At 37.1% G+C, this 16,278-nt stretch overlaps 2 protein-coding genes across 9 annotated transcripts in view; both read left to right on the top strand.

Annotated features, from left to right (window-relative positions):
• LOC119477212 (acetyl-coenzyme A synthetase 2-like, mitochondrial) overlaps positions 1–16,278 on the top strand; it is a 41,138-nt gene that overhangs the window by 16,193 nt on the left and 8,667 nt on the right. For 2 of the 7 annotated variants that reach the window (XM_037751171.1, XM_037751176.1), the window contains exons 1-6: positions 12,867–13,187; positions 13,756–13,852; positions 13,940–14,139; positions 15,110–15,285; positions 15,535–15,687; positions 16,073–16,220. In XM_037751171.1, the coding sequence (XP_037607099.1) occupies positions 12,914–13,187; positions 13,756–13,852; positions 13,940–14,139; positions 15,110–15,285; positions 15,535–15,687; positions 16,073–16,220 (1,048 nt within the window). In that variant the 5' untranslated portion in view covers positions 12,867–12,913. Of the gene's footprint in view, positions 1–2,515; positions 2,603–12,866; positions 13,188–13,755; positions 13,853–13,939; positions 14,140–15,109; positions 15,286–15,534; positions 15,688–16,072; positions 16,221–16,278 lie in introns of those variants that run through there. The other 5 variants (XM_037751175.1, XM_037751177.1, XM_037751173.1 and 2 more) reach the window with 4 other exon arrangements.
• Positions 2,516–11,434, top strand: LOC119477215 (visual system homeobox 2-like). Of its 2 annotated transcripts, none has more exons than XM_037751181.1 (6): positions 2,516–2,602; positions 3,562–3,961; positions 5,944–6,034; positions 6,711–6,834; positions 8,772–8,952; positions 10,389–11,434. In XM_037751181.1, the coding sequence occupies exons 2-6, from the start codon at positions 3,604–3,606 to the stop codon at positions 10,745–10,747; spliced, it is 1,113 nt and encodes a 370-aa protein (XP_037607109.1). In that variant the 5' UTR covers positions 2,516–2,602; positions 3,562–3,603; the 3' UTR covers positions 10,748–11,434. The 2 variants fall into 2 exon arrangements, with proteins under 2 accessions (XP_037607109.1, XP_037607108.1); XM_037751180.1 differs by having other exon boundaries at positions 2,549–2,602; positions 3,459–3,961.

Raw genomic sequence — 16,278 nt, 5'->3', positions numbered from 1 at the left:
GACCGGGTGAATCCTGCATCTCTTGATCACATCTCAGATTACAAACCATCAGCACTAAATCTGCTGTTGGGTTGTTTGACCGCCACTGACAGACAGCCTGACGCACGGCTGCCCAAACAGTCCCTTCGGAACCACCTATTTATTTATTTATTCATCACCACATGTCCCATTGATGGGAGGACTGTATATCTGCGCTTCCATCGTGCGCGTCCCACTCATCTCCATAAACTCTCCTCTGCGCGTAATTATGTGTCCAGATGTCCAAAGTGTGCCGCACATTATCTCCAAACGATTGAAACTCTGCGATAATTGAATAACAGCTGATTAGGAGAGGATTAGGTTTGTGTGGAAGAGAAAATGAGAGTATTTTTCACTTCATTTCACATTTCAGTGGGTTTGAATTTTGAGCTGAGGGTTTAAATACTATGATGAATGAGTGTGAAGAGATGATTTCCCCTGACATATGAAACATCTTTGCTCTTACTTTCTCTCAGATTTATAGGCTGAAACGTTGCGTAACTTTTTTTGTGTTTGATATCAGACCTCAAACAGAAAAAAAATCAGGAGGTAAATAAATCTGTTGTCTGCACTGTTAAGAATTTCCCGGTAAAATAACAGTAAAGAACTAGCAGCAGGGTTGCCTTTATGTTTCTGTAAAATTAACATTATTATACTGTCTCTGAAATTTACAGCTTTGTACTGTTAATGAAAAATACAGATTGAACTTTATTAATTTCACAGTATTTTACAGTTAATTTATTGTTTAAAGATACATTATATAGCTGTTTTTCCCCTTTCTTTTACATTATCTTACTGATTTGTTTCAATGCACTATTTATTTTTTACATACATTTTAATAAACATTATTTTTTGCCTAGATGAATAGACTTAGCAGGTTACAGACATAGGAATAGTCACACTAAATACAATTAAAGGCACTTGTTAGGAAAAAGGCTATAATAGACTTGTTGACACTTTTCCCAAAATGTGTGTCTCTATCTGGCTACAAGCACAGAATGCAAACCAGAACAACATGTGAGTGAAGAACAATAAAGCTAATTCACTGATTTTACAATCATGTACAATGTACAAGCCTCACATGAGCAGATCAGGTCCCAGAATTATAAAAATACTGCATGAAACTGTTACTGATGATACTTTAGACAGTTGATCAGCAGTAAAGTGCTGCTTTTTAAGAATGTATTATAGTTCAGTTAAAAAACGACCTATGAGCGTAATTTAACAGGTTTTCTTTTGTATTAACAGTAAAGCACTGTTTTTAGCAATAACAGCTCAATACTGTTGAAATCCTGCTGTAAATTAATAGCAATTGTTTACAGTGTGGCATATTTGTCTCATGTTTAATTGCCACCCTGGTGTGCCCTAAATACCCCTGAACTGGAGGATATTGTTTTCTTCATCATGTGACCCATCAGAGAATAAAAAACGTTTAATAATCTATCAACAGATGCCCAGACTGCCACCAAAGACAAAACGTTTTAGTGCACAAACCTAATTAGAATATGCAAATGACAGTGTGGGTTATATGGGACGTTAGAGGAGGAGAGTCTGGTAACGGATCAATCGGTGTGTCGTCCTCTTAATAACAAGCTGAATTGATTAATTAACTGATAGAGAAATTGGCTGATGAGAGTTTATGAGTGTTTCTTTTAATTTGACCACTGAAAATCTTTTTATTTTTTTTCTCCTCATCCAATGTGACCTCTGGTTAATTAATGAGCATTTTTTTTAATGGATTAGCTTCATTATTGGCTATTTATTGGGGAAAAAAAATTAAAATAGAAAGCTGGGTTATGAAGATCAATTGTACAGTTACTGAACTAAGATATTTTTAAATTGCATAGCTTATGTGTTTCATAATTCATTTTGGCGAATGGTATCAAATGTTATTTTTAAGGGAAGATATTATAAATGAGACTACTTTTTTATTATTGTTATATATATATATATAACATCAAAATAGCCAACTTCATTGTAATTATAGGCTGAAATAAAATATTAAGCTTTATAGGATTAAGCTTATAATGTGTTTTAATTTTAGCAAAGCAGCAGATGTAGGCTATGTATTTTAGATTTTCAGTATTTTTGGTCCAAAAAGCTTTTTTTTTTTTTAATGATTTCTTTATTGAACACATGCTCATTAACAGAAACAGATACAAAAAAACAAGACAAAAAGAAGACAAAATAAAAATAATCACAATGCCAGAGTTTATGTTATATACATATTATATTCATTCAATAATTTAAATGCTTGGCTTGGTTCCTGACCATTTTTTCTTATGAATATGACATTTTCCAAAAACAATAATTAATAATTGTATGATATATACAGCATGTTATTTTCAATCTTATCTTGACTAAAATATAGCTTTACGTTAAACATATTTATTTCAACATTCATCTTTGGTCCAAAATGGTTCATCCTCACTGCTAAATTTCAACAGTGACGTCATGTTTGAATGTTTGAATGAGGACAAACGTGCTGCAAATTAAGCTGATTTATCCGGCTGTGTGTGTGGATCAGTTTGACGAGCTGGTGACTCCATGATCAGCCACAGAAACATGATGATTTACAGTGAAAGTAAGAACATTTCGTTTTGTTTTATAACTTTCACAAGACAGAACTTAAAACACTTTCACCTCATCTCTCTTTTTTTGTTCGAGTTGGTACCCAAAAAATATCCAATTCAAGGCAAGGCAAGTTTATTTATATAACACATTTCATACACAATTCAAAGTGCTTTACATATAAAAAAGCAAGATGAAAGAGCACAAAGTGCATAAGATAAAAATGAATAAAAGAATATAAAAGTTAAGTTAAGAGAAAAAAATTAGAAGGATATTTAAAAACAATCAAAAGACAGTAAAAATGCAGCATTTGATCAATTAAGAAAAGCGTCTGAGAACAGTTTGGTCTCCAGTCTAGATTTAAAAGTGGCCACTGTTGGTGCATCTTTCAGGATAAATGAAAATAGCATACAACTCTTAGTGTTTCTAACATAAATACGAATTTATGGTGTGAAACTTTAGATTAAACTTCTTCTGTAGACAACTAAATCATGTTTTTGTTTTTTTAAATGGGCCTAATTGTTCTGCGATCACCAGCTGGAAAAAGATGATATTATTTGTCAAACAGTCCATCCACATCCTCAGTAATGTCTTGGCACAAAAAAACAACAACAAATATGACAGTTATTTTGTTGCATATGATATATTATGCAACAAAATGTATATTTGTTGCAAAGAAATAGTATAATCTACTATAATAAAGCTTCATGGGGCTTCATGCAAAACTTGAGTGGAGAGTCTCCAACCCTCTGTTGTGATTGGCTGCAGCCTGTTGCCTGTTGGATAAAAAGGCTCAGCAGAGAGGAGAGCTGAGAGATAAAGAGGAGCATCTCTCTGCTGAGTGCATCAGGGACTTTTTTTTTTTGGAGGGAGTGCAAAATGACAGGCAAGGAGGGAGTTGTGCTCTCAGACTCTGAGAATAAACAGAAATCATCCTCACAAACCGGTGTGAACCATTTGGGATCCCATCAGCATCATCATCATCATCAGCAGCCTCCTCCAACAGTGTGGAAGATGATGGCCCCCACGGTGCACCGACGCACCGGCTTTGGCATCCAGGAGCTGCTCGGCCTCAACAAGGAGCCTCCGGTGGTGGCACCGAGGAGGCCTCTGGAGGCTCTGCCGCACAGCGCGCACCTCCTGGCGGCCAGGTCGGCGCTCGGACACGGGGGGGGTCTCGGAGGTCTCGGGGTCGGGATGGGTTTTCTGGGACCAGAAGGAATACACTCGTTTTACAGCCAGCCGGCCTTTCTGGAGGTGCTCGCAGAGGCGCAGAATGTGCATCACCTGCAGCCGCTGCACAGAGCTGCAGCTGCTGCAGCGCACAAGGACGCACAGATGGAGATGGATGAGAAGCACTCCAACAGCTCTGGTGAGTGTTTCACATCAACTATACTGTAGGTTAACTCTGGAAAACACTGTGTGGTTCTGATTAACATTTCAAATTATAGGCTATAATATATATATAGCCTATCATGTGTTTATTGTGAATGAGCTAGAATAAGTGAATAACAGGCCTGTGATGGAGTGATAATGACTGTAGAGACCGAAAGTTAATTTCACTCTGAAAAAACGATGTTAGAATATTTTTTTTCTTTACAAATGCAACTTTATTTGCATTTGTAAATTTTGCAAATTTAAATGGGGAGAGGAGAGAAATATTATTATATTGCTTAAAATATTTTTTCTTACTAAATTTTGTCCATTTTAGAAGTACATTTCTATTCGATTATATTAATTAAGGGGGTCAGCGCTGAAGACTCAATATGCAGAAATAATTTTAGTTTTTTTCTTTTTTTTAAAGACCATTAGCTACTGAAGGTTAACTCTGTAAAACACTGATGCAGAGATTAACATTTCTAATTATAGGCTATAATAAATAGCCCATCATGTGTTTATTGCTGTGAATGAGCTAGAATAAGTGAATAACAGACATTTCTTTGCATAAAAGAGTGCAATCGTCAAAGCCTCCGCGGCCTGTGATCAAGTGATAATGAAAGTTAATTTCTCTCTGAAATTAGAATATTTTTACACAATATTTTTTACAAATGCAACTTTATAAAAACTTGTTTTCAAAATGGGGAGAGGATAGAAAATAAATGATATTATTATATTGCTTAAAATATTTTTTCTTACTAAATTTTGTCCATTTTAGAAGTACATTTCTATTGATTATATTAGTTAGGGAGGGGATCAGTGCTGAAGACTCAATATGCAAAAATAACAATTTTCCTTTTATCCTTTTTTTTAAAAGACCATTAGCATTCTATTTTTTTACATCCTTTATGTAGCTATTACACAATGTAGGATTTTATTATTATTATTATTATTATTATTATTATTATTAATAATAATAATAATACTTTATAATAATAATAATAATAATAATTATTATTATTATTATTATTATTATTATTATTATTAATACAAATAAAATAATACTAATAATAATTTTACTTCAACTATACTGAAGGTTAACTCTGCAAAACACTGTATGGTTCTGATGCAGAGATTAACATTTCAAATTATAGGCTATAATATATGTATAGCCCATCATGTGTTTATTGTGAATGAGCTAGAATAAGTGAATAACAGGCATTTCTTGCATAAAAGAGTCCAATCGTCAAAGGCCTGTGATCAAGTGATAATGACTGTAGAGACCGAAAGTTAATTTCACTCTGAAAAAACGATGTTAGAATATTTTTTTTTCTTTACAAATGCAACTTTATAAAAACTTGTGTTTTCAAAATGTGGAGAGGATAGAAAATAAATATTATATTGCTTGAAATAACCTGATATTTTCAGGTGGAATTTCATTTCATTCTCACTGTGCAATATCATTTTTCCACTTGTGCAATTTTGTTAATAGTCTGTTAGTCAATACTGTATATACTGCTCCTATTTTTATACTTCATTCTATTTAAATGGTTCATATTTTGTTACACTTTGTTAAGCTCTTTTTTACTGTGTTAGCTGATGCATCTTGTTTTTTGCTCTATCCCCTTTGCTGCTGTACACTGCAAATTTCCCCACTGTGGGACTAATAAAGGAAAATCTTATCTTAAAATATTTTTCCTTAATAAATCTTGTCCATTTTAGAAGGACATTTCTATTTGATTATATTAGTTAGGGAGGGGGACTCAATATGCTGAATTAACAATTTTACTTTTTTCCCTATTTTTTCTACATCCTTTATGTATGTATTATACAATGTAGGTTTTTATTATTGTTATTGTTTTTATTATTATTATTAATGATAATAACTATATATAATTATTATTATTAATAATAATAACAATAATAATTGCTTTTGTTGTTTTTTGAGTTGATAACTGGTGTGTTTATTCCTCACAGATTCTGATGACATGAGTCTCTCCTCCGGTGATCAGAAGTTCTCTAAATCTTCAATGAGTCAAAGCAAGAAACGGAAGAAAAGACGACACAGGTAAGACAAAAAAATGGAAAACAAGATAATCGAATGATGTTTAGTTAAATATTGTATTTTTTTATTAACAAATTGGATTAGGGTTTTATTCAGTGAAATAATTGAAGCTATATTTAGTTTGGTGACATATTATACAACCCCAAACAAACAAAACACCTATTTAATTATTGAATTAAACCTGTGTGTGACGTTAATATATTTAATATGGTATTAACCTAAAATTCCACTTAGTGAAAGCCTACATAAGATCATCTTTATTTCCTCTGTCTTGTCTTTTTTTTTTTTTTAAATATATGGTTGCCAGATTTTTCGTTAGGAATAATAAGTGTGATGGTAAAGAAAATCACATGGCATATTTATTTTTCTTTTCTCTATGCCTTTGATAAAGAAAGAAGAAAGAACAGTAATTGTCTTCTATCATCACTGTTTCTTACTTCTGCATTGCTACTTCTAAAATTGTTCCATAAAATACAAATCTGCTTGTATTTCTTTATTTGACACCATCTTGATTTGATTTAAAATTCAGTGCAAGAATATTAAAAAATATATATTTGTTTGGTTTTCTTTTTCAGTTGCAGACTGATTTTAAATTCTACAAAATTGAACATGTGAAAATATGAAGAAATCCAAATTATAGTGGGGTTCTTATTTATATGTTCTCTTGTTTTGTCTGCAGAACCATTTTCACTTCCTATCAGCTGGAGGAGCTGGAGAAAGCTTTTAATGAAGCCCACTACCCAGACGTGTACGCCAGAGAAATGCTCTCCATGAAGACTGAGCTACCAGAGGACAGAATACAGGTGTGTATTAATGTCTGTGCAGTAAACAGTAATGTCTGTGCAGTATACTGGATGCTCTGTTATCCTCTTACATTTCAAATCTTGAAGATGCTTTAATCATCTTGCTTTAAGAGGGGTGCAATGAAACAAAAAAGAACAACTTTTAAAAAAAATAAAAAGTGTATTTAGTCAAATAATTCAAATATTTCCCTTCAATAATAATTCTTTAACATTATCTCAATGTTAAAATTACTTTCAGCCACAAATTCCGGTTACAAAGTGATGAAAAAAAGGTAATATTCAGGTAGAGCCACCAGTCAGCTGCTCCATCATCATCCTCACAATGCCTTCTGCTTTCACATTAGCAGCCAATTCACCCTCTCAGTGTAATAATTAGTTAATTGAGGAGAACTTATCACCTCTTTCCCTGCGAGAGACGGGCCGCAGCCCTGAGATGAAATGATAACTACATAGAAATTAATTAGCACGGGTCAGCGGCTGAGCAGAGGGCTCTGCCTGGCTGCTATGAGCATTTTAATTTCCCGTGATATTTGAGCGCCTGTCTCCCATCGATCGGCCCTGGAAATTAACTTATTTTTCAATCAGCCTCTTTGCCCCAGGGGTCACCTCTCTCAGGAAGCACTTCACACACACATGTGAAGACACACACACTTGCACTGCCATGCACACTCACACTGTTGCTGTCAGAAAGCATGATTGCTCATCTGAGGCCCATCTTTTTATGAGATGGAGGTTATCATCAGATCTACCTGAATAGCTTTCCAGGCTCAGCTTTGATCGTTTTTAATTCCAGGTCTGCCACACACACACACACACACACACACACACACACACACACCAGTCCCTACAATCTCATCCTGCCTCCTCGGCCATTTTAGGATGCTCATTTTTTTTCCTGTTTTCCTCATCCATATTCACAAGCTTGCTGAGGCTATTGCGAGGTCTAGCTTGGTGGAAATCAATTTAGGCACTTGAGGAGCAAGAAGGAGAATAATGCACGGACACACACACACACACACACACACACACACACACAATAGACAACATATCGTATAAATGAAGCAATGAGAAAAAAGGTTTAAATATTAAAGACTGAATTTCAGGACTTGTGTTACAAACTTATTTTGTACAGCACATTTGCATTTTGATTAGACCTACAGGTTAATATGGGATACATTTCAGTCTAGACTAATTAAAATGAGCTCTTAGTCAGTTTTCTTTATTAAAAATTTTTTTTTTTGTTTAACCCTCCAGCAGATGTCATCGTTCCACTGATATTGATCTCCTGGGACGTAAAATAAAAGATTCCTGCTGAGTTAAGGAAGCTGTAATCGATTACAAAATGAGAAGTTGTTCCATTGTAGTGGTTTTAAACTATATTAAAAAACCTCCAGTCATGTTTTAAGTAGAGCTGCAACGATTAATCAAGTAGTTATCAACTATTAAATTAATCGCCAACTGTTTTGATAATCGATTTATCGGTTTGAGTAATTTTTTTAAGAAAAAAACATCTAAATTCTCTGGTTCCAGCTTCATGAAATAATTGTCCGATGTAGTTTTCCACAAAAAAAGTTCAACTACCTTTTTAAAAAAAAAACTGCTTAGACACACTCCTACTTTACTGAAAATCTTTTCATCCTGGTACAAACACATTGTAAACTGAGATTTAAGGCGAGCGCAGAGAAATATTCTCCCTTCAGCAGATGAACTCTGCACGAACATCATTCTGCACAGTGAAGCTCAAACATCCAAGAGAAGTAACAATAAACAAAACCGATTATTGAGCAGAGGACTTTCATGTTTTGGTCCAGTCACGATTCTACATGTTGATGGATTATTGGCCCAGACTGCAGAGAATAAAATGGCATGCATTACAGTTATACAAAGCTCAAGTAAACTTAATCTAATCCTTTTTCTTCTGACCTTCATCTCTTCAGGTGTGGTTTCAGAACCGCAGGGCCAAGTGGAGGAAAAGGGAGAAGTGTTGGGGTCGCAGCAGCGTGATGGCAGAGTACGGCCTGTACGGAGCCATGGTCCGTCACTCCATCCCACTGCCAGAGTCCATCCTCAAGTCAGCCAAGGAGGGCGTCACAGAGTCCTACGCTCCGTGGTTATTAGGTAAATAGCCGGCCTTTTTCTTTTTCTTTACAGAAGACATTTTAACGTTTCGCATTTGGAAAAGTACAGGTGTAAATAATGAAATTAATGATGGATGAATTCCAGTTAGTTCAGTTTCAGGGTCCTGGTAATGTGCATGCTGGCACAATGTCATGAGTTACTGGGACACTCGAGTAGGACATTGTAACACGTCTTCCTACTGTGACAAGTCTAAATATCTGCTCTGAAAAATGTCCTTTTATCATTCTTGAGTAGGGGTGGGGGAATCACCAGAGGCCCCACGATACAATCATATTACGATTTAAGCATTTTTCGATATGCTGAGTATTGCGATAAGATATATTGTGATTTATTACCTTTTTTTTTCAACTGCAAATTAGTCAACATCTGTTTTATCTAATAAGATACAGTTTTCACTCTGTTAATCTCAGAGTTTTCATTCACATACCTTGAGGTCAGAGGTCAAGGGACCAGTTCATCATGTCAGTTTTTCCTCACCAAACTGTAACGCAATTTTGGAGCGTTATTTAGTGTTTTTCCAACAAGCTAGCATGACATGGTTGGTACCAATGGATTCCTCTGGTTTTCTAGTTTAATATGATCCCGCTATCTTCACTCTAGCTTTAAGACTGAGCCTGTCGGATTGTTAAAAGATTAATAGTTTACATAATAAAAGATCAATACTTGACGTCCGTGTATCAATACAATATTGCTACGCAAAATATCGTAATACTATGCTGTATCGATTTTTTTTTTTTTTTTTTTTTTTCACCCCTAAACTTAAGTTATACATATTCCACCTTTAATATCAATATTGAGGCTCATTATGTGAAAATAAACTTTGCAAAGTCTCTTTGGCTGACAAAGCACACATGGGGTGGAGTAGCCTACTTTTAAAAGCTGCCTCATCCAGACTATCTTCTATCTGATACACATGTGTTTTTGTCCTCTTCATTCTTGTGTACATACTTACCTTCAGCCCATATTTTAGTTGCAAAATGAGAGCTTGTACTGTAGGTCCAAAGAGAACCTGCTATATTAGTTTGCGTCATTGTGTTTGAAAGCGGGGATTAAGATGTATCCTAACAGGAAGTGGGAGCTAAGCCCGGCTCATGTCAGGAGCCAATAAAAGTGTCAGCATGTCAATAAAAGGTCGATACAGTGATAATCCCACTTAATCAGGACGGATTAGACCAAATGTCCTCTCTCGCCTCGTGTCAATTGATTAGTTTAAATCAATTAGGTGACTCTCTAATTGAATAAGAGGTTTTATCCACTAATCTATCCCCATTCTCTTTCACACCTTATTTCAATTTTATTTCAAACACCTCCGCTGCTTGTGAGGGGAAAAAATTGGTGCAATTTACTAGTGAGATTCAAGACAAGAATACTTACGTCATCAAACTCTTACTGAAATGATTGTCCTCTCCCTTCAGGTATGCACAAGAAGTCAGTTGAAACCACACACACCTCTCCTGGAAAACCCTGCAGCCTGTCACCACCACCACCACCACCACCACCTCCACCTCCACCTCCACCACCACAGGAGAAACCAGTGGACCAAGTGATGGAGGATGTGACGGAGAAACGGATGAAAGACACTACTAACACACCAATTTCTAAAGAGGAACTGAGGGAGAACAGTATTGCAGCGTTGCGAGCGAAGGCACAGGAGCACAGCGCCAAGGTGCTCGGGACGGTTACCGACAGAACAAACGGTCTCGTGACGCATAAAGAGGAAGCTGAGGACAAGGGGACGGAGCAGGAAACGGCAGAGGTGTTGAAGTGTGACTGAAACAAAAGCTGCAGGATACAGACTGATGGTGAAAATACCTACAGAGAGGAGTTTGCAAACATTTCAGAGGCAGAAGTTTCATCGGTTGAGTTGAACCTCGTCGCCTATAAGCTGGACTTAAAAACCTGCACATCAAATATTACAATCAGAGATAAATGAGAAATTAGTTGAGCTTACTTGTCCTCTGAAAAAAGGGTTCTTTGGCTCCAAGAATTGAGGTTTGACATTATTTCTTCACTGCTCTTAGAAATATTTGTACAGCAAACTCAACCAAATCATGTCGCCTTCTGTTGAGAACGGAAATGTTCCCCTACGTTTATTCCAGATGTTCTGATATGGAGCTGCGTTAAAAATATATATTTATTTTCTTTAAAAATAGATTAACTTTGCAGTTCTGTGACATGGCAGCTACTTTTATGCAACAGTGATGATTTTTGGAAGCGAGTCTCCTTTTCAACAAGCAGCAAGAAATCAACTAGACCTGCTCCAGAGGTGATGATGATGAACGTGACCTCTGACCTCCCTGTGATTTCAGTTAGGTGTTGGCGGCTGTTGTAACATTTGTGATGTACATACTGAAAATATTGTCCAATAGTTAACACTGTACTGTTATGTACAGTTAACATCAATTATCTGTGTTTGTCTCTGTATAAATGTAACTGTAGCCTAATTAAAAAGTCACTGATATTTAAAGTGCTCAGAAATGTGTTTTTGTTTATGGCTAAGCATCACTGTGCAGATGTTTGTGTTGAGTTTGACACTAGAAAGCGGTTTTCACATTCATCTGCTGAGGGGAGAAAGATTCTCTGGTTGCCGTAAATCTCAAGTTTAAGACTTATGAGCATGATTTTGTGACATCACAAACTTAAACTGAAACTTTTAAAATGAAAAAAATATTTGTATATTCATGAATTCTGGATTTTTAAATGAGGTACAAAAAGTACTTGTAGGCATACTCCCATTTTTTTAAAGGGTAATCAAACTCTTTGTAGGAAAAAAACAGACAAATTATTACTCAAAATTTTATTTTTTTAATGCATCAAAAACTGGAAGGGTCTTTAGACAAACAAAATCCTGCATGTTGCACAAAAACAAATGTTTTCTTTTGCAACTGAAATCCAGCTGCTGCAGGCTACTATATCCTCCTGAGACCCAGCCCATTGACCTCTGTAGTGGACATTTTGTCCACATGCATATCCTCTTACTCTTTTGACCTACTCTATCAACCCCTGGTGTATTGTAAAGAGGACATACTAGGCTTTCCAGTGATATGGCATGTGTTTTGTTTTTTTTAATCAATTTTAATGTATTCTTGGTTTAATATCACTCTACAGCCATAATCTATTCGTTTTTTTTGTGTTTTCACACTGAAATAGTCCTGTAGTCCACTATACAGTGGACAATAAAAAATAAAATGTAACAAGCCTAAATTGTTAAGATTTTCTTTTTAACCCTAAATAGGAAGTAAATCACAAAAAAAAGTAATTGGAAGACACTTTTTTTTAACTCGGTTCCCAGGAGGATATACTCTCCAAGAAAAAAAGAAAAGGAAATTATTACTCAAAATTGTATTTTTTAATGCATCAAAAACTGGAAGCGATCTTTAAACAACAAAATCCTTTTTTTGCACACAAAAAAATGTGTTTTCTTTTGCAACTGATGCTGAAATCCAGCTGCTGCAGCCTATATACTCTCCAAGAAAAAAAGAAAAGTAAATTATTACTCAAAATTGTATATTTAATGCATCAAAAACTGGAAGGGATCTTTTAAACAACAAAATCCTGCATGTTGCACAAAATGTTTTTTTCTTTTGCAACTGATGTTGAAATCCAGCTGCTGCAGCCTACTATATACTCTCCAAGAAAAAAAGAAAAGTAAATTATTAATCAAAATTGTAATTTTTAATGCATCAAAAACTGGAAGGGATCTTTAAAACAACAAAATCCTGCATGTTGCACGAAAAAATGTTTTCTTTTGCAACTGATGCTGAAATCCAGCTGCTGCAGCCTACTATATACTCTACATGAAAAAAAAAGAAAAGTGTCGGCACATTGGTTTTGTACATACTGCCCTTTAACGCATCACTCCTCCAGCGCGTCTTTTCCGGAGTTTCCCAGTTTTCCCACTTCAAGTTGAAGTGTGTAAACTCTGTCATCTGAGACGGTTATGCATTGCACTCGTCGGGTCTTTAACTCTTACTTCCATGTGTTGGGTCGATGGAGATGTAACGTAGCGGCCTTCATGCCGGAGGCTGCCGGCTTTGAGGGCGTGTTGGACCGGGCAGCTCTGCAGGAGTTCTCCGTCTCCAGCGGAGACAGCTTCTGGGCCGCTGCAGCGCGTCACAGGCTCAGCTGGATCAGTCCTTTCCACACCGTCCAGGACTGTGACCTGAGCATGGGGAAGATCAAGTGGTTTGAGGGAGGACAGTTGAATGTGTCTGGTAAGATTCATTTAATTAGAATATACGGCCAGTAGCCTAATTAGATCATTAGAAATAGATTTGGTCGTTAGAATAAACTGATCGATGCGGTCAAGTCATAATGAGAGACAGTGAAGGCATCATTGTCCAAACCAGTCTTATTATCATAAGAATACCTTGAACGCACCACACTAACGTGGCAGATAATGTGTTTTCTATCTGTGTGTGTGTGTGTTTGTGTGTTATTTTATGTCCCAAGAGATCAATATCAGTGGAACAATGACATCTGCTGGAGGGTTAAACAAAAAAAAGGTTTTGAATGAAGAAAACTCACTAAGAACTCATTCTAATTAGTCTAGACTGAAATGTATCCCATATTAACCTGTAGGTCTAATCAAAATGCAAATGTGCTGTACAAAATAAGTTTGTAACACAAGTCCTGAAATTCAGTGTTTAATATTTAATTTTTTTTGTCATTGCTTCATTTATACGATATGTTGTCTATTGTGTGCGTGTGCGTGTGTGTGTGTGTGTGTGTGTGTGTGTGTGTGTGTGTGTGTGTATCTGGTTTCTTTATGGACATGTGCAGTGAACTGCCTGGACCGCCACGTGCACACCTGTCCGGAGAGGGTGGCCCTGATCTGGGAGAGAGATGAACCGGGGTCAGAGGTCAAGGTCACCTACAGGTCAGTCAGCAGCAGGTTGGATTAAAGTGTTTCTTCCTTCTTTTCGCCTATTGTGGTGTCGTCGTTCATCGATATCTCTTTTTACAGGCAGTTACTGGAGATGACATGTCGCCTGGGCAACCTGTTGAAGCGGCGTGGCGTGAAGAGAAGGGACTGTGTCACCATCTACATGCCTCCTTGCCCTCTGGCTGTGGCGTCCATGTTGGCCTGCGCCCGCATCGGTGCGGCTCACAACGTGGTGTTTGCCGGGTTCAGCTCCGAGGCCCTCGCAGAGCGAATCAGAGACGGTGAGACTGACCTGCCTGATGATGCTTAAAAGACCAGTGTGTAACAATTAGGGGGATCTATTAGCAGAAATGGAATATAATATTAATAATAATGTTTTATTGTGATTTTGTTACCTTAGAATGAGCCATTTATATCTACATGGGGAGCAGGTCAACTCTCCATAGAGTACGCCATGTTGCACCGCCATGTTTCAACAGTAACGAACAAAACCAAAATCTGTTGACGTTTCCGGCTTGGGCCGGAGTCGATAACGCTCTCTCTCTCTCTTGCTTCACCACTCACTTCCCACGTACACACACTCTACACGCTGGCTCTGCTCCAAATTTCTCTAGAGAGGAACATTCGTGTTTTTCGCGTCGGCCACCATAGCTCTCCAACACGCTTGGCACACGGAGAGGCTTTAGTTGGTTGTAATCTCCTCATCTCACTGCTAGATACCGCCAGATCCTACACACTGGACCTTTAAGTGACAAATTTTAAACAATGGATCAAAAGACAACGTGAGAGTGGTCGCTTGTAGTGAGGAACCCACAGAGAATAATCAGTTAATGCAGTTCTTCTCAGCTTTGCTGGGCATTTTAGCGCCTTTCAGCTCATTGTTTTGGTTTTAAAGCCTGCAACTTTACTGATTTGGTTCAGTCTCATTGTTAACTCTGTTTTCAGCAGCAGCTGTTTTTAGTGAAAAAGCCCTGATAAACCCGCTGTACTCTACCTGCCCAGCACCAAATAACAGACGAGCAAAGTTAACGATTATAGCTGGTGAACATAACGAAGCATTGAGCTGCTAAACAGCCATATACTTTTCTTAAGAGGCTGAACGCGTAACACTTTTTTTGTTTGGTGGTTTCATGATATAATCCAACACAATAAGGTTAAGTTTTTATCTGTCAGAAATAGTTTGTTAAATTAGTAAAATAATAAAAAAAATGTAAGTCCGCATTTTGATTTTTATATCCATCACATTTTCAGCCCAGTCCAGCACCGTCATCACGGTGAACCAGGGCGTCAGAGGGGGAAAGGTCACTGAACTGAAGAAGACGGTAGATACGGCAGTTCAGAGCTGCCCGACGGTACAGCAGGTGTTTGTTGCCATGAGAACAGAGAATCCGGTCGCCATGACAGCCAGGGACGTTGCCATGGAGGAGGTGAGAGAGCAGAAAGCCAATCAGAACTTGATTAAGATATTAATGCCAACAGCAGAGGACTGCAGCTGCTGTGTCACTTTCCCCTGGATAAATAGAGATTTAAAAAATGTTTATTAAGCAAAAATACATTTTATTCTTTATTCTAGCATCATAAAACGTTAGGTTGCATGTTTCAACACATTTAATGATTTTATCTATTGCTCTATTACTCTGCTGTGGTTACTAAATGTGAGTCATTATATCATGCAGGAGATGCTAAAGGAGGATTCGGTGTGTGAACCAGCGGCCATGGACAGCGAGGACGTCTTGTTCCTGCTTTATACATCAGGCAGCACAGGGAAGCCCAAAGGACTCGTCCACACTCAGGCTGGATACCTGCTTTATGCTGCACTCACACACAGGGTAAACATCAACCACGACCTGCATCTGCTTTATCACTCGTGTAGAGCGAGAATTATTTTACTATCATGGCCTTGGAACGTGATCCATAACCCAGTGATTTGTAGAGTAAATCTCATCATCAACCATTGTTTATTCAGGGAAAATTGTCTGATGAAGCTGTTTTACAGCAATTCCCTGAAACCACATTCCTACGGGCTAGAAGGATATACAATAACAACGGCAATAAAAACAATAAAATGTAGAGATGTTTATATAAATGTTGAAGATATATTAATAACACTTACGGCTTAAATGGGTAATTTAAGAGTATAAAAGGAATCTAAATACTGTATCTTCCTTCTCTTTTTTATCCAATCATCCCATCAATCTTCCCTCTCATCACCAGTATGTCTTCAGCTACCATGATGGAGATGTGTTCGGCTGTGTGGCAGATATTGGTTGGATAACAGGACACAGTTACTGTGTCTACGGGCCTCTGGCCAACGGGGGAACCACTGTCCTGTTTGAGAGCACTCCCATTTACCCCGACCCAGGTATGAACGTAAGCAAATGTATAAATTGGGGCTGTCAAAGTTAAGACAATAATAACGC

Source organism: Sebastes umbrosus, chromosome 18 (genome assembly GCF_015220745.1).
Source record: "Sebastes umbrosus isolate fSebUmb1 chromosome 18, fSebUmb1.pri, whole genome shotgun sequence".
Lineage (NCBI taxonomy): Eukaryota > Metazoa > Chordata > Actinopteri > Perciformes > Sebastidae > Sebastes > Sebastes umbrosus.
Note: the sequence above shows the minus strand (reverse complement) of the source record. Positions and strands in the feature narration are given on the sequence as shown.